Raw genomic sequence first — 19,316 nt, forward strand, 5'->3', positions numbered from 1 at the left:
TCCTATATTATTTTTAATCTGCTTTTTTAAAAAAACAAATATTAATTTATTTTTATTTATAACAGTACACACTGCAGCTGTCTTCAGACACACCAGAAGAAGGCATTGGATCCCATTGCAGATGGTTGTGAGCCACCATGTGGTTGCTGGGAATTGAACTCAGAACTTCTGGAAGGGCAGTCAGTGCTCTTAACAGCTGAGGCATCTCTCTCCAGCCCATTTTTAATCTGTTATTGTAAGGACTACTTACTTAGTTACAAATATTTTCAAATCTACACTGGAATGGAAAATTCTGACAAGTACTTGTAAATGACTTTATATTGTTTATGTTGTATATGCAAAGTGTAAATAGATGCAGAGACATATGGAACAGAGACATATATTAGGAAATAGAGAAAGCACAGAATGAGACATGCAAAGATGACTAACTACCTTAAGACTCATGAAATCCACAGACCTACAATGTGTTTTCTGGGGACAAATTTTATACTGCAAATTGATAGTGATCTAAATTTCTCAAAGTAAAACATTTTTAGCAGTGGGAACAAAATGTTTATCAACTTAAGAGCAAAGTCTCTCCAGTCAGTGACTAAAACAGTACAGAATTCCAATTAACTAATTTACAAATATTATTCCAGAAACTTAATTAAAGGATAGATTTAGCAAATCAATTTTATCAAACACTTAGCACTTACATATTCTAACATATAGCAATGATAATTAAAGTTGCAAAGCTCAACATGAGATATTGAATGGTGAGTGGATGGATGGATTTGTTGCTGCTAAACAAAAAAATTGTCTAAGAACACCTACCTGTTCTTCCCTTTTTTGCTTTCGAAGTTGTATTCCTTCTTCTTCTCTTCGCCTTCGCATCTCTTGGGGATTTAAGGCTTTGTTCTTGTAACTTTTCATTCTGTAGTTATCCTTCCCAGGACTAGCCATTGAATCTTGGAGGGAGAAAACAGACAGGGATAACTCTCAGAACAACATAAGAGGCTTACTAGAGGCAACTAAATGTAAGCTCGCTGATTATACAACCAATATAACCACTTTAATCTTACAGACAAAATACACTTTCTCACTCCTCTGTCACGCTGGAGCAAAATGAACACATATTTTAGTTATAACTTCCTAATCACAGCATATTTCCTGATGCTTTAAAGGCCACTCAGACCTAAGCAACTTACTTTAAAAGGAGATTTAGTTAGTTCACTGATACCAAGGTCAAGACGGTGCCAGCAGATATCCTACTTGCAATGAAGCCTCAGGCTGATTCACACACAGCAGAGAAGCAGAAAGGCAAACCAGCAGGCATTTGTAGTGAGACAAGGGGGCAAAGATGCTAGTTCATGAAAGGGCTTCTATGTTGCCAATAAAACGTGGGTACAATTTCTTGCAGGAACAAATCAAATCTGTGCTTTAGCAATATTAAATGAGTAACAATTTGGATCTAAAAACCTTTATTTCACTCACAGAGCCCAATAAGCAACACCTTTGCTCTTTGTGGTATGTTAACATTTCTGGAGGACATACATTTTTCAATCACTTTCATGAAACTCATCGATCATCAGGGTAAAAGAAACTCTTAAATTATACTGCTGGCAAAATCAAGAAAGAGTCAGTATTATATACAGTCCTGTTTTCAACAAAATATAGTATTAGCTCCACTAAGAAGAACACTTCAAGGATTAATTAGAGTCTGGCTTTTTTCACTTAAGATATTACCAAGATCATCAAGGTCATTCTGTTGTGACTGTTCTATCAGTTTTTGGTCCTTCATACTATAATTAGCTCTTTTGAAGCAATGAAGTGCTTGTATATTTTATTTCTATTACAAATGTATTTTAAAGTGGTAACACAAAACCAGGTGTCTTGGCACATGCCTTTAAGGCCAACACTTGAGAGGCAGGAGCAGTTGGATCTCTGTCAGTTCAATGCCAGCTTAATCTACATTGAGAGTTCTAGACCATAGAGGGGTTACACAGTGAGATCCTATCTCAAAACAAACAAACAAAACCACAAATATTTTTAAAACATAAATATGAAATGTTATGTTTAAAATATATGTATTAGTTTTACATTCAGAAAATTGTAAGCCTTTTAATATAGCAACATGGTATTGGTAGATGATATGAATATTTTAAATTTATGTTGTAACCTATTCTGGGTGTACACATGAAGACTGAACAACAATCTAAAGTAGTACTTCAGTTGTATGATAAACAAGATGGAATGATTAGTGATTACTTAATACACTCTTACAGTCTTGAGGAACATACCTAGGCCTGACCAGAGACTACTGTCATCGGTTAGCTTACAAAGTAAACAGAAGAGGCTTTCATCTGTCTATCGTATCTGATAAAAGACACTAGTTTGTAGATGTGAAAGCAATGAAGTACAGTAAAATATAAACAAGCTGTCTTGTGAGAGCACAGTAAGGTAAATCAACTGGACTTTAGGACGCTCAGAAAGGCTTCACTGTTACTCCCTGTTAAATAACGGAAAGGGAAAACAAGAACAAGTATTTCAAATAAAGAGAACATATGAAGACATAAAGACAAAAGATTTGAAGAAAGTCAGAGCAGTAAGAAATAAGGTATATTTCACCAAAGGGCTCAATGGAAAAGAGGCAGACACTGAGGGTATTAAAACAAATATAAGACCCTTAGGCTTCCTAAAACAAATATAGTTCCCAAATCCAGCTGATAAATTCAAACTTGATCCTATAGAACAAAACTAAAGAAATTAAGGGGAAAAAACAAGTGCAATCTCAATAAGAATGTTGTTGATGTTCATTGTAGTCATTTAAATAGATGAATACTGACTTTAGGAGACTGTTTTTCACTGTTTTCATATATATATATATGGTTAAAATACAGGTCAAAACACACAAGAGGACTGACTTCATCATCCAACAGCATGAAGAGCCACAAAAAGAAAGGTGACCAGGAAAACTCTTGATAGTATTCACATATTCATGAAAAAAAAGGTATGAGAAAAAGAAAGCAAAAAAGAAATAGGGGAGAGAAGCAAGAAGGGAAGACAAATCAAGAAAGTGAGGCGAGCACAAGGAACAGGAGTTGGAGAAATATTGGAGTTGTACTGGCATTAACAATACACCCTACATTTATTTTATTCTTTCATTGCTTCATCAGGCAAGCAAGGCAAGTACCAAGCCAGTTATCAGATTTGGTAATCACAGTCACTGGTAAAGACAGTGAAACAAAGCTCTCTACTATTGGAATTTAAATTACAACATAATGGGCTAAGGACTCAAGAATGAAGAAAAGTGTTCAGTTGGTAAGGTGTAGTAGCTTGGTGACACAGTACAAGTTCAGAATGTAAGACACATTTATAGCTATTCAAAATCTAGTTTTAACATATTTAATGTATTTCAGCAGTATACTAAATGCCTAAGTAGTAGTTTGAAAAAGATCGGCCACCACAGGCCTATATGTTTGAATACTTGGTCCCCAGTTGGTAACCAATTGGGAAGGATTAGGAGGAAGGAACAGGCTTGGAGGTTTCAAAAGACTTAGACCATTCCTAGTGTCTCTCTTTCTGCCTTGTCTTTGTCTCAAGATGTGATTTCTTACTGTTAATTTGCCTTGGTCATAATGTGTTATCACAGTAGTAGCCTTGAGAAATTGCTGGCTCAGAACTTGTTGTATAGTCCTGGTTGGCCTTAAACTCACAGATATGACTAGCTCTGACTCTCCACGTGCTGGGATTAAAGGCAGGCATGCACCACCATGTGCCCAAGCCCTGCCTTTTACATGGGTATGGAGGACTATAAAGTTCCTCACGCTTACCTAGTAAGTAGTGTGGAAGCTGAGATACCTCCCTTGTCACTTCAACTATTATCTTTATACATTACAAGAATAGCCATTTTCTTCAAGGAAATCAATTAAAAATGTAAAAGAATAAACGTTCCAATCCTTTATCCTCACATTTACTTGGATGGCTTTGGGCCCTTTAACCCCATCACACCATCGCATTTTAGATACTTCTTAGGCTATTAACTTTGTCAACTGCACTAGGACATTTTAGTTTAAATTTGTAATCCAAATAAAATGTAGTCCCAAGAACACGTTTATTTTCTTTCCTTTTTCCTCAGTGATACTAACTTTCTGCATCTTGACATCTTCATTTACTCAAATTTACTTTGCTGGAAAGTAAGTTTTTAAGGACTGGAATTCAAAGGTTCAGATTTCACAAAAATTATTTGAAATATAAAAAATGCTATTCAGACTTTTTAAAGTTGCCAAACTGAGGTGGGGTTTGTGTTTGTTTGTTTGTTTCCTTCCATTCATAAACTTATTTTTTTTAGCCAGTTCCTAGAAAAACCCCATTGAATGAAGTTAGGCACATAATTCGAATCTGAATTGCCAAGGGTTGTGTTTTTCTGATATTTGTTAATGCAATTTCTCAAGGCAGGAATGCCTTCAGTTTTCCTGTGCTTGGACATCTTGTTAGAAGATGGCAAACGAGCCTGTAGAGAAAGAGGAGCGTCTACGCTAATTCCCTATGACCAAACATGCAGAGTTCCTTGCTTATCTTAATCAAGCTTGTCTCCTACAAAGTATTAGCAATTACTGAGTGCCGACATTGAGAGACAAGTCTTTCGTCCCTTTCCCTCCTTCTTTTTCGATGTGTGGAATAAACTAACATGTAAATGTCATATTTGACGTCTCGCTCACAACGACCTTTCACAGCTTCCCAGTCCTTACAACAACTATGCATGGCATTTTCACCTTGAAAATCAGGGGGAGGAGGGAGAGCTGGCGGAAGGAAGAGTGGAACCCAGGGCTGCTTGACTTTGGATCTGAATGCAACAGATCCCTGCTCGGGTGCAGCATGGAGGATCCCCAAGTCGTCCTGTCTCTCCTGCAGGCGCTGAGAAATTCCGTAAGACATCCCCCCCGTAGCACACCAGGAAGAGCAGAAAACTACGGATGGAAAATTATTCTAAAGAACCGTGAGCAGATAGGGAGCAGGGCTGCGCAGAACCATCGCTGCCACGCCCCCGCAGCTGTGGCCCTCTGGGAGAGAAGTCCTGGTCCCCAAGCCTTTCCGGGGAAAGAGGGGTACACACCGGCAGCCCCCGGAGCTCCCAGCCCCGCGCTGGCGCGGCCGACCTGCGTCCCTCGCACTTACCCATCCACGCGGGGCTCTCCCGAGCCCTTCCTTGTAGTCTCCTGCGGTGACCTCGGCTGCGGACAGCACAGTGTGGACTCTCCGCCTCCAGCCCGTCCGCGGCGAGCAGCCAAAGAGCCCAAGATGGCGGCCTCCAGCGCCCCTTCCTCAGATCCTAAGCCGGCTCCCAGAAGCCCTTGCTGGCGTGGCAGCCGCGGGGGGGCGTGGTGGCCGCGGAGGGGGCGTGGCAGCACTCGTGGTCGGGGAGGGGCGTGGCTGCTCAGCGTGTGACCCATGGAGCTGGGGGATTTGCCCTCTAAGGAAGCCTGAGTCGTCGCTGCCTGCCCGGCTTGTCATTAGTTCTCCCTGTGCCTGCAAACATAACTCTTTTTTTGTGCATTCATATACCTTTCTGTACTACAATATTAAATTGGTAGTGCTGTGCATACTAAAGAACGGACTTACAGTCAGGAAGCTAGAACCCAAACTGGTTTTTAAAAAGCAAAACAAAAATCACAGGACTTTTGAAAGTCACACACAATCTTTTGCCTTATTTAGCATTACAAAGATGATGTGCTTTGCTTTTCTTTTTCTTTCTTTTCTTTCTTTCTCTCTCTCTTCCTCTCTCTCCCTCTTTCTTTCTCTACCTTAAAACATAATCTTTCCAATTTAATCATGAGACAAGATCTTGCTATGTAGCCCTGGCTGCATATAGAAAAAATAACTTAAAATTCTCCTGGCTCGGCCTCTTGAACGCTCGTTTCAAGTTCTGAGTTTGCCATTTTTAAAATAATTTTATAGACCACTTGAAGGTTTTCAACAAATGTAGTTTCCTATAAATACAAGGATTAACTCCAGATGAAATAGTCTAAATTATAGCAAACTCACACGAGTTTCATAATCCACTCTGAAGAGTTACTATCAGTAAAGGCAGACTTAGTCCCATGTATAATGCTAAGCTCTGAAGATGCAATGCAAACAACATGATTCCTGCCACAAAAACAGTAGCTAAGTTTGTTATGTCCACTAAGCAAATATATAAAAGATAAAAAGTGATTCTTTGGGCTCTTTATGACTTGTTATGGCGAAGGAAGCTTCATTTTATGCCAGGCATATATCTTAGTACCCACCAGCCATTTGTCTGAGTCCAGTCCCTGGATGTTCCCAGTAAGCCTGACACAAAATGTACATGCAAAAATGTACAGCTGTAACTCTACTTGTTAGGATATAACTCACAGGTGTTTGTTTGTTTCTTTAACTTTCTTTGCTTCTGTAACTTTCTTATGCAGATATCCAAAGATTGGTTTTGAGTTGCCTTAATCACTTAACTTGGCAGAACAGAACAGAACAGAACAGAACAGAACAGAACAGAACAGAACAGAACAGAATAGAACAGAACAGGTTTTTACTTGCTTACATATATATTGAAGGTCTCCTTGTGGTTTTCCCTTTTAAAACTTCTCTAAACCAGTGTTGGTGGCACATGCCTGTAATCCCAGCACTTGGGAGACAGAGGCAGGCAGATTTGTGAGTTCAAGGCCAGCCTGGTCTACAGAGTGAGTTCCAGGACAGCCAGGGCTATACAGAGAAACCCTGTCTCGAAAAACCAAAACAAACAAACAAACAAAAACCACTTCTTCTCTATAACCCTCCCAAGTGGCAGTCTCAAATTTGTTTCAGAGATTGTTTGTCCTTCTAGCAGACAATTAATAAATCTTTTAATTATAACTGAATTGAATCTATGGTCTTTCTTCAGGCATCACAAACTCTTTAACAGACTGAGAAGGGAAACTTAACAAAAGGAACCTACCTGAACAGGACTTTTTAAATATTAATACCATAGTCTGACCAAGAATGAACATATAAAGAGCCACTTATATTCTTTGTCTTTTATAGATCACATAAAATTAACATTTTTCTAGCAGTCTCCTGTTGGGCAAAGGAATAGCTGAAGCCCCTTGGGGGAGCCAGAGGGAAAACCTGTGTCTTGAAGAAACAGTCACAGCTTGTCAGATCATTTTGCAGAAGAGACTTGGAGCTGATACAATTGTAGGCAAAGGAACATGCCATGGCTGGAGTGCTGAGTCATGAGTTCATCTTGCCTTGTCTTTAAACACTACCTCAAGTCGGGACTCCAGAGATGAACTTGAAAGGTCCCTGATTCTCTGTATTTTCCTTTCCAATGTGGCTGAGCTCCCTGGAAAGGCAGCAAGGTGGCTTTTAAAATTACACACCACACCCTTCCCTCTCTGTCTCTCCATCTTTTTTTCCCTTTTCCTTTTTCCTTTCTTACTTTTTCCCTTATTATTTCTCAGGGGAGGAATTTCCAGTCTCTTGCCTTGGAGACACACACATCAGGTCTTAAGATGAAAAGGGATAGTCAGATAACGGGACCCACTGGTAGCCAGAACTATGTTATTCTGCCAAGTTCCTCCACTCTGCTTGAACTGTAACAATTCTAGAAACTAAAGTAGTTTGCTTTGCAGAACTCAAGTAACAACTTCTTTAGATTCCTGCCATCTCTGTTGTATGAACTTTAAACAGTGTCTAAACAGGAAAATTGGTTGTCCACCACTGTCATGCTTTAAACAAACAGCCCAGTTAGTTTTTTGTCAACTTGACACCAGAAAGAGTCTTTATGAAATAGAGAACTTCAATTGAAAAAAAATGTCCTTCTTTCCAATTTGTATCTCTTTGATCTCCTTTTGTTGCCTAATTGCTCTGGCTAGTCAAGATGCCACTATTTACGGATGATTTGATAGTATATACAAGCTACTCCCAAAAAACCACTAGAGAACTTTAACAGCTGAGGAAGAACTTCAGCAAAATGGCTGGATATAAAATTAGCACAAACAAATCAGTAGCCTTCCTATACTCAAAGGATAAATTAGGGAAACAACATCCTTCACAATAGTCCCAAATAATATAAAATATCTTGATGTGACTCTAACCAAGGAAGTGAAAGATCTTTATGACAAGAATTTCAAGTCTCTGAAGAAAGAAATCGAAGAAGACCTCAGAAGATAGAAAAATCTCCCAAATTCATGGATCAGCAGGATTAACATAGTAAAAATTACCATCTTAGCAAAAACAATCTGCAGATTCAAAGCAATTCTCATCAAAATTCCAACTCAAATTTTCACAGAGACAGAAAGAGCAATTCTCAAATTCATCTGGAATAACAAAACCCAGGAGAGCAAAACCCTATTCTCAACAGTAAAAGAACTTCTGGGTGCCACACCAATCCCAGTAGAATCTCTGTGACAAGTTACACAGACTAAGGCATTAGACTTCAAAACTAGAAGGTCTCCTGGAACCAGATATGAAACTCTAGGCGGGAACAAACATATTGAGCCATAGTTCTCATTGCAATTTTTCTGTTTTGTTTTCTTTCAGTTCTTTTCTTAGTTACAGGTTCCTGGTAGCCTAGGCCAAGACCTTAAGCAAGAATAATGGGTATGAAACCATCCCTTGATATGTAGACACTAACATGACCTTATCCCTGGGGAAACCAACTCTTTACTTTTTAAATCATTTACAAAATTATTATGATAGATACAAACATTCCCAACAATAAAATTTCATATGGCTATATGGGTGTCATCAGAGGTGGGTTTTGGTATATGCTAAAGAAAGTCTTAATTAGAAAGAATTAAAATAGTTTAAATTTATGCATTGAAGATTTATAAAAAATCAGGCATTAGATGTTAAACAATAACTGACCATATGGGACTGGAGAATTAGCTCAGTGGTTGAGGGCACTGACCAAAAAGATTTATCAACCTGTTCTTAGAAATATGCCATTAGCCTTGGACGACTGCCCCACTGAATATATCTTTTTAGAATTGTTATATTTGAATGGTTTATATTAATAATGATGTTGCCTGTCCTGTTCGTGATTCACTGAATACATAGTTTCAGAGTTGTAATGCTCAGATGATTTTTGTGCTTTACTGTGCCAAGCGATTCTTGTTGATATTTGTGATTTTTTTGCTGGATACAGTTGCAATGTTTGGTTTTTTAATGTATAAAATTCCCTGCTTGAAAGCTGCAAAATACACTCAGATTTAAACTGCCTCTGTGTTTGTTTCTGTTTATCACCACCAAATCCTTACCTACATGGACTTCAAGGACCCTCATCCCCGGGACCCTCATACCCGGCTGGGGTGATTCGTGGCATCTGGGGGAAGCATCATGCCTGACCTTAAGCTGTACTACAGAGCAATAGTGATAAAAACCACATGACATTGGTACAGAGATAGACAGATGGATCAATGGAATAGAATTGAAGACCCAGAAATGAATCCAAAAACCTATGGTCACTTGATCTTTGACAAAGAAGCCAAAACCATCTAGTGGAACAAGACAGCATTTTCAACAAATGGTGCTAATTCAACTGGCAGTCTATATGTAGAAGAATGCAAATTGATCCATTTTTATACATTTTTATTCTTGTACAAAGCTCGAGTCCAAGTGGATCAAGGACCTCCACATAAACCCAGATATGCTGAATCTAATAGACAAGAAAGTGGGAAAGAAAGCCAGTAAGGAACATCCCTCCATGGCCTCTGCATCAGTTCCTGCTTCCTAACCTGCTTGAGTTCCAGTCCTGACTTCCTTTAGTGATGAACTGCAACGTGGACGTGTAAGCTCAATAAACCCTTTCCTCCCCAACTTGCTTCTTGGTCATGATGTTTGTGCAGTAATAGAAACCCTGACTAAGACAGAAACTCAAACATATGAACATTTCCTGAACAGAACGCCAATGGCTCATGCTCTAAGATCATCAATTGATAAATGAGACCTCATAAAATTGAAAAGTTTCTGTAAGGCGAAGGACACTGTCAACAGGACAAAATAGCAACCCACAGATTGGGAAAAGAGCTTTACCAACCCTATATTCTACAGAGGGCTAATATCCAAAATACACAAAGAATTCAAGAAGTTGGCTCCAGAGAACCAAATATCCCCAGAAAAATGGGGTATAGAGTTAAAGAAAGAATTTTCAATAGGAATCTCAAATGGCTGAGAAGCACCTAAAGAAATGTCCAACATCATTGTTGCCATCAGGGAAATGCAAATCAAAAGAACACTGAGATTCCACCTCACACCATTCAGAATGGCTATGATTAAAAAACTCAGGTGTGTCGCGACCACCCTCGCTGGCAAGGAATGACGCAACACAGGAAGATCTTCTTCAAGCAGTTTACTCAGGATCCCTGTACTTCTTCTTCTGACCCCAGAGAGAATCAGCTCAGCCCTTAAATACTAATAGCCAGCCAATCAGGCTTAGCCACGTAGGCATTGCTGATAGGCTGTATCCACGCGGAAGGCGCAAGACTCAACAGGCTCCACCCAAATAAGGACTTGTTAACTGTTAACTACAGGGAGCCTGCCAGCGGGAAGGCAGAAAACAGAAACCCGTGCCATTTTAAGGGCGCAGGAGCAAGCAGCTCCCTACACAGGTGACAGCAGATGCTGGTGAGGATGTGGAGAAAAGGAACACTCTTCCACTGCTGGTGGGACTGCAAACTAGTACAGCCACTCTGGAAGTCAGTGTGGCAGCTCCTCAGAAAATTGGAAATAGTTCTGACTGAAGACCCAGCTATACCAAAACTGATCATATAACAAAAAGATGCTCCAACATATAACAAGGGCTCATGCTTACTTATTTATAATAGCCAGAAGCTGGAAACATGCCAGATGTCACTCAAAAGAAGAATGGATACAGAAATTGTGGAACATTTACGCAATGGAGTACAACTCAGGTATTAAAAAACCGTCTTCATGAAACTTGCAGGCAAATGGATGGAACTAGAAAATATCATCCTGAGTGAGGTAACCCAGCCACAAAAGAACATTCATGGTATTTACTTACTCGTAAGTGGATTTTAGCCCAAAAATTCAGAATACCCATGATACAACCCACAATCTATATGGAGCTTAAGAAGAAGGACAGCCAAAGTGTAGATGCGTTAATCCTACATAGAATGGGGAATAAAATAATCACAGGAGGTTGAGGGAGTAACCTGGGAGGGAATGAGGAGGAGGATGCAATCAGGTGGGGGAGGGTGGGCAGAAACAGGTATTGGAAGGGACAAGAGAGATGTAGAGGGTCAGAAAATTGAATAGAAACATGTAACAGAGGAGAATGGGAAACTGGGGTAGCCACTGGTAATTCCCAGACCCTGAGGAGACAAGAGACTCCCAGGAACCAATGTAGATGACTTTAACTGAAATGCCAAACAAAGGGGAGAAACAACCTTTAGAGACCACCTCCCGTAGACAGGCAAGGCCCCCACATTAGAGATGGGGTCACCCATGCACCTCAAAATTTTTAACCCAAAAATGTTCCTGTCCAAAGGAAAGGCAGGGACAAAAAATGGAACAGAGAATGATGAAGGAAAAGCCATCCAGAGACAGCCCCGCCTAGGGATCCATCCCATCTGCAGACACCAAACTCCCACACTATTGCTGATGCTGAGAAGCGCTTGCAGACAGGAGCCTGGTATGGCTGTTCCCTGAGTGGTTCTACCAGCACCTGACCAATACAGATGCAGATACTCACAGCCAACCATTGGACTGAGCTGGGGGACCGCAATGGAAGAGCTAGGGGAAGGACTGAGGGAGCTGGAGGGCATTTTAACCCTATAAGACGAACAATAGCAATGAACTGGACCACCCAGAGCTCCCAGACACTAAACCACCAACCAAAGGGTGCACATGGAGGGAGCCATGGCTCCAGACACATATGCAGCAGAGGATGGCCTTATCTGACATCAATGGGAGGAGAGGTGTAGCCGCCAGCAGCTACATGTAAACTGGGTTACCTGTTGAGAGAATTTTGGGGTCATAGGGAAGAGCGGCGAAAAGAAAGTACGGCTAAGTCAATGTTCACTGATCAAAGCCGTAAACTTTAATGGCGCCGGACCTTTTAACAGTTTGGGCAAACCCTCCCCCCAGACTCCAGGCTGAGTTCCGGTGGAAGTTGTCTAGCTTCTCTTGGAGGTCTTCGTCTTGACTGCTCCGGCAGCTGGGTGGGTCACCTGTTTAATTCAGGAATCCCTATACACGGAGGAACAATGAGCTTGACCTTTACTACGTGCACTCCACCCTAGGTGGAGCAGGATCCTGGCTAACTGGGAGAAGTTAACCTTGACCAAAGTCAAACTCTGACCAAGTGCAAGACTGCCCCAATATGGCTCTGTACATGTCCTCCCTTTTTTTATTAATTTGAACACGAGGAGGTAGAAAACAAGTGGATAAATATCCTTCATAAGAAGGCGGGCCTTAACCAGGAGGGGAAGCATTGACCGTAATTCCTCTTAAATATTGTATAACGTCTTTTTCAGAGGAGGGGTAATAGGCTCCCTTATTATTTTAAGGACAGCCTCTCGACGTTAACCCCTATGCAATTAGGTGTACTTCCTGGGGACTCAGAAGCAGAAATTCACCTCCCCATGCAGTGCTTTGCCTCGCACGTCTCGCTGGTACCCATGTTTGTTCAAAAACAAACACACATAGATCTGAGTTCTATGTGGCTCCCTCTTTGGAGATCCACTTGTGTAAGTTTTGAAGCCAGGGGGGTCTGCAAGTGTCTTTAACAGACATGTAATCTCTCCATCCAGGTGAGCCTGGGTGGAGACAGCCAGTCTGCTTAACAGACAAGGTCAAGAGTTAAAGGTGGAATAGGATTAACTTGTCCCAGAAGTATCCAATTCAGTTGTAAATTAACAACTTTGAGGACCCAAGGCTTGGCCTCTGAGGTGGGAGAGGTAGCCTTGTGAATCAAGAATTAAGCTGTTACTTCTCAGGAAAAGTGGAGACTATATGTTAAATTAACACAGCTGGCTGAAGATTGTTAGCCATCTTCAAAATTGGAATCTTCAAAATTGGAATTATTTCTAGACCAGTCTATGGTTGAGTCAGCTGAGCACAATAAGGAGAAGAGTCATTTTAACTCTTCTTAATTAATTTTTCCTAAGCTAGCATAACAGTCTCCATGTTCTGTCCCACAAAGTCTAAAAGCTTGAAGCTAGGCAATTTATCTAACCTGGGACATTTAACAATTGAGGTAAGTCAAGAACATATATCCAATATAGCTCTTATGTTACCATGGTCTGGGCATTCAGCAAGCACAGTCAGCATATCTTCTGCAGCATTCTGTGGAAAAAACAGAGGACATGCCTTCTCCCCCAATATTAAATCAGGATCATGGCATATGTTAGTAAGTGAATTCCTTCATTTCACCTAGACATCAATATGCCTAATTACAAGATGTCATATACATTTAGCAAGGAGTTTCTTGGCATCTAAATTTTAAAATTTTCTTAAAAACATGCAAGCATAATTTAAATTATATGTACAGGGACACGATTTCCCCTCTCTTCTTTCTTCCAAGAAGATATTGTTTTATTAATTTAAGTTGGAACACAAAGTATAAACCATAACATAGGCAATAACTATGTAATTATATAAAATATAGTTGCTTTTTCTGTTAGAGCAGTTGCAACTAGACAGCCTAAAAATGAATCATTAGTCACATGTACATATTTTTTAATCTTCTAAATTAGAAATATGAATATCATTTATCTGTAATAACTAAGTCCTCTAGGATTAACACCATTACGTGGTAGAGGTAGAAATTGAGGACATCAAGAACAAATCTTTATAATTTGATGTGCACAAAATATAAAATTATTTCAAATACCTAAAGGACAGTCATTTAGAGAACATATCCTTTGTTCTTAGAAATTTGAATCACATTTGTATAAACTGTAGAAATTAAGAATTAGCAGTATTAAAAATGGACCAATCTTAAGCAATTATAAACCATGAGCTATGTATATCTACTATTATTAAAAGCTTGACCTTTAACATCTTAAAAATAGCTGCTATAGCACCCAATTCAGGTATCTGTGTTGAAGCAGGGAGAAACTTAAAGGAATAAACATGTGATCTGATAGTACAAATTATCTTTTGGATAACAATTATTAATTTTGCCTAAAAATGCTTGCCATGTAATAGATCAACCATTAATAATAAATTTGATTGTTGCTTAAAGCAAGGAACAAACGTTTCCTACCTTGAAAACAGAGGTTTAAGACCTTCTGTGGCAAGCTTAAAATGAGGTAAATATAAGATAAAGCCAATTAATATATCTTAACAACCTTTGAAAGCCATTTACCTAAAAATTCTAAAAGTCTATAGGAGCAAGGGCCTGTAACAAACATTCTATGAACATTATACACTGAAATTTTTAAGATCTTAACTTCTGTATTGAAAGAGAGACAAACATTTTTTCCTCACAGGACGTAAGGCTGTTAGCCATTCCTTGAGGCAAAAACTTTCTAATGACATTGTTTTGTTGTTTCTTTAAAATTAGAAGCAAATGCTTTTATAATTATCAGAATGTAAAGCAAAAAACCAACCCTTTAAATTTACAATAATTTTGCAGGGAGTAGACAGGCCAAATGTTAATAATGCCTTTATAGCCTCCTTGACCTTTCATAGACTTGAATTGCATTTTAACCCACACCAGGATAAGTCAAAAACTTTTTTTTTTTAAGCCAAACACTCCCTAGGTGGGGCCTGTAAGGCAGAAACAATTTCTCAAAACTTCCTCACTAGCTTCCCCTGAGGCAGCTCTAAGTTTTGCATTAACTCAAATGTAAATTTTTTTTTATCCGCCCTAGGATCCACCCTGAGTCCTTGGCAAGGACATTGTATGAGATTCCTCAAATGTAAATCTTCTAATCTGAGCCTTTTATCTAAGACCAGACCCAAACCTACAAGGATGTTTTGAGGATTAAACAAAAGAAACCTGTAATTCCACGGTCAAAGGAACCTGCTTGATATCAAATACATTTCCACTGAGATCTCCTTTTTAATCTTGGGGGGTTAAATTTTGCTCCTACCATTGTAGCCTATAAACTTGTGGAAAAGTGGCAATGGGCCTCTAAAACCCATAGCTGTATCACTCTCAAAATTATCTTAATTACAAAATGTTAACAATTACGAGCCTGCAAACTGAAAACTGTAGCCAATGACACACTGATTTTTATTGTAACTCAATGTTTTCTTGCAATATTAGAGCACAATTGTAATTTTGGAAGCAAATCTCAATTTTAAACAATCTATTTTCTTTAAAATTAATGGCAAACACATATTTACAGCACAAGGTTTGTATGCCAGTTCTTATGTTCAAGTGTATAACAGTGTAACTTATTAAAGAGACAATATTTTAAATCTTAATCTTCATTAAGTCTAATCTCCAGGCCAAGATTCACATGAAACACCATGCCAATTTAGGAGCGTCCCAAAGGCCTGTATTTCCTGGATTGCGTCATGCCACGTGGTGTTCTTCAAAATGGCGACTACCCTAAACTAAAAGCCTTAACCATCATGCCACGTGTTCAAAATGGCGACTACCCTAAACTACCAGCCTTAACCATCATGCCACGTGTTCAAAATGGCGACTACCCTAAACTACCAGCCTTAACCTAACTTTTGTTAATAACATTATACCTTTTAAATCATGTGCAGTGACTTAAGCCAATACTCTATAGTCAAGACATGTAAAATATACCTTTAAATCCAATTATAAACAAGAACAAGGCATGAGTGGCGTTAGGCCACGTGTAGTTAGTTAAGATAGCTCTAACACTGAATCACCAGTTTTAAACTAACCTTTTCTTAATAACACTATACCTTTTACATAATAACCAATTAATTTATAACTCTTTAGTCAAGAAATGTAAAGCCTTATATCATTAAAACCAATTAGAAACATGTATAAAGCGACTACATGAATTTCACAAGCCAAACCAAGGTCTTCCCAAATCTCGAGGTTTCTGGGCTTTTAAGAGCGGCTTTTTCCCCAGCCATGTTTCTGTCTTGGGTGAGTGAGCTACGCTGCCGCGGCGTGGCTTTGAATCAATCCCCACACAAACTGTGGCTAGCTCAAGAGGTTACCAGCAGATGTAATCTTTACCAATTTTTTCTTTTTAACATGAAACAGTCATTCACACAAAGACACAGAGAGGACATAAACATACACATAGACAGTCGGTGCACCGGGACAAACACGGAAAGATACACAGAAAGTTAAGCGTGCTTGTTAAGCAATTGCATCCATTTTCCTCTTTAAACAGCTCTTAGAAGCTGTGGACATATGCCTATTTTTAAAAACCCCTTTCTTTTCGCCGAAATCAGCTCTTACGAGCTTTGGGCAAATGCCTACCAAATTCCTTCCCCATATTTCCCTATCTTATCAACCCAAGCAGTCCCTGCGCTGGGTCCACGCAGTATGCTTGAAAAACTGTATCCATTCCTTGCACTCACAACCATAGACACGAATTCACTAGCGCTAGCTTTGACCTCTATGTTGCTTACCGTGCAGATACCATTAATTTTCACCTTTTTCTGCGAAGCTTCGCTGGATAGGGCTACCTCAAGAAATTCTCTCGTGCCAGGTCTTCCCACGTTCAGGCGCCACTATGTAGCCGCCAGCAGCTACATGTAAACTGGGTTACCTGTTGAGAGAATTTTGGGGTCATAGGGAAGAGCGGCGAAAAGAAAGTACGGCTAAGTCAATGTTCACTGATCAAAGCCGTAAACTTTAATGGCGCCGGACCTTTTAACAGTTTGGGCAAACCCTCCCCCCAGACTCCAGGCTGAGTTCCGGTGGAAGTTGTCTAGCTTCTCTTGGAGGTCTTCGTCTTGACTGCTCCGGCAGCTGGGTGGGTCACCTGTTTAATTCAGGAATCCCTATACACGGAGGAACAATGAGCTTGACCTTTACTACGTGCACTCCACCCTAGGTGGAGCAGGATCCTGGCTAACTGGGAGAAGTTAACCTTGACCAAAGTCAAACTCTGACCAAGTGCAAGACTGCCCCAATATGGCTCTGTACAAGAGGGAGGCTTGATGCCCCAACATAGGGGGATGCTGGAGCGGTGAGGAGGGAGTGGGTGAATGGGTGGAGGAGCACCCTCATCAAGGAAGGCAAAAGGGAGACAAGAGGGGAGATGGGATGGGGAGTTGGTGGAGGGGTAACTGGGAAGGGGGATATCATTTGAAATGTAAATGAATAAAATGATTAATAAAAAACAAGAGCAATTCTTTCAATATTTTTAATATGAAAAAGAAGAAGATGCTCTCATTAGACAGCCCCATAGGCAAGCTTGTGAGGCACTGAGCATTTTCTTGATTAACAAGTAAAGTGTGTGAGGTGGGTCCCAGCCTGTTGTGGGTGGGGCTACCCCTGGGCAGGTCATACAAGAAAGCAAATTGAGCAAGCCACAGGAGCCAAGAAGCAGGACTTCATGGTTTCTGCTTCGGTTCCAGCCTCTGACTTCCATCAATGATGGAATGTGACATAAGAGTCATAAGCTGTAATAAACATTTTTCCCCAAATTGCTTTCTTTTCAAGTTTTTTTTCCCTCCCACAGCAATTGAAACACTAATAAAACATCTCACCACTCCCTGTTACTCTAGAAAAGGCCAGCCGTGGGCCAAGAGAAAGTTTTAAAAAATCTCCTTCCTACCACTCTTTCCTTGAAATCTTTAAGGGACTCCTGTTCTGGCCCAAGGACCTGCACTTTACTTAGAGAATCAACGTTGTTGCCTGCCTGTCTATGGCCTTAATAACTCAATATAATTCTTACACCACTGGGCAATTTACCTCAGAGTCCTCCTTGAACCCCAAACACAAAGCCTTTGATTCACACTTAATACTCGCCTTTTTCTACTTCCTATTTCACTCCCACCCTTTGACACCAGCCTTGCCCATTTATGGCTGAGTTCACTGTGTCTAAGGTCATTTTCCTCACTAACTCTGTATCGGAGAGAAAGGTGAATCACATGGGACCCTGGCAATGAAGCAGTTCTGGCGGGGGAGTTTTAGCTAACTCTTATTTAGACATTCTGCAAAGGTATTTTCTTTTTTGAAACTTGCACTAGTGTTTTATCTAAACTATAAATCGTGGTGATCTGAATTTATGTGCCTTTTAGTCCAAATCTACACCAAAAAACTAAATAAAAAAAATTAGCGTTTCTTCAAACTGTGTGTTTCTAAACTTTTCTTTCTTTTTTTGAACATCTTTTTTCTTCTAAATATATTATTTAATTTTTTTCAATACATTTAGACCACAGTTTCCCCTCCCTCCACTCCCACTTCCCCTCTCCTCCAGATCTACTCTTCCTCTATTTCTCTTCAGAAAACCAATAGGCCTCTCAGGGATTTCAGCCAAACATTGCATAACAAGATACGGTAAGACTAGGTACTAATCATCATATTAAGTTTGTGCAAGGCAACTCAGTGAGAGGAAGAGGGTCCAAAGAGTAGGCACAAGAGTCAGAAACAACCCCATTCCCACTGTTAGAAGTTCCTCTCACAAAAACACCATGCTAACAACTATAACATATATGTAGGGGTCCTAGCACAGAACCACGAGGGCTCAGTGATCCTGTGAGCCTCGCTTAGTTAATTCTGTGGCCCATGCTCTCTTGGTGTCCTCAACCCCTCTGGTTTCTACAGTTCTTCTTCCCACCTCTTCCGAGGCCTTCCCCAAGCTCCAAAGGGAGGGACCAGATGGAGATCTCTAATTTGGGCTCCTTTCAACCTAATGTTTGGCTGTGGATCTCTTCATCTGTTCCCATCAGCTGCCAGAGGATGCCTCACAGATGATGATTGAGCTAGGCACCGATCTATGAGTATAGCAGAATATCATTAGGGCTTTTTTATATAAAGATTTACTTATTTATTATATGTAAGTACACTGTAGCTGTCTTCAGACACACCAAAAGAGGGCATCAGATTTCATTACAGATGGTTCTGAGTCATCATGTGGTTGCTGGGATTTGAACTCAGGACTCCTGGAAGAGCAGTTAGTTCTCTTAACCATTGAGCCATCTCACCAGCTCAGGACACACACACACATATATACATATAATTTTTTTCCATCTATCATTGGTTCCTGGGCTATGCAGCATGTGGTTCTCGGTCATACAGGCGGTCTCAGAAATCTGCTCTCTCTAGTGACCTAGGCCTGAAATTAGACCAGTCATTGGTTGGCCACTTCCTCAAATTCTGTGCCATCTTTGCTCCAGCACACTTTACAGGCAGGTTGACTGGTGTTCCTGTCCTCCACTGGAAGCTTGGCCTGTGAAGAAACAGA

The 19,316-nt window shown here is 40.1% G+C and overlaps 1 protein-coding gene across 3 annotated transcripts in view; it reads right to left on the reverse strand.

The window, feature by feature from the left end:
• Nucleotides 1–19,316, reverse strand: part of Kpna5 (karyopherin subunit alpha 5) — a 60,028-nt gene that overhangs the window by 38,849 nt on the left and 1,863 nt on the right. For 2 of the 3 annotated variants that reach the window (XM_052164500.1, XM_052164498.1), the window contains exons 1-2: nucleotides 5,158–5,329; nucleotides 814–947 (exon numbers count right to left, since the gene is read on the reverse strand). In XM_052164500.1, coding sequence (XP_052020460.1) covers nucleotides 814–947; nucleotides 5,158–5,161 — 138 coding nt within the window. In that variant the 5' untranslated portion in view covers nucleotides 5,162–5,329. Of the gene's footprint in view, nucleotides 1–813; nucleotides 948–5,157; nucleotides 5,330–19,316 lie in introns of those variants that run through there. The other variant, XM_052164499.1, reaches the window with a different exon arrangement.

The sequence above is a fragment of the Apodemus sylvaticus genome, chromosome 19 (assembly GCF_947179515.1).
Source record: "Apodemus sylvaticus chromosome 19, mApoSyl1.1, whole genome shotgun sequence".
In the NCBI taxonomy this organism is placed as follows: domain Eukaryota; kingdom Metazoa; phylum Chordata; class Mammalia; order Rodentia; family Muridae; genus Apodemus; species Apodemus sylvaticus.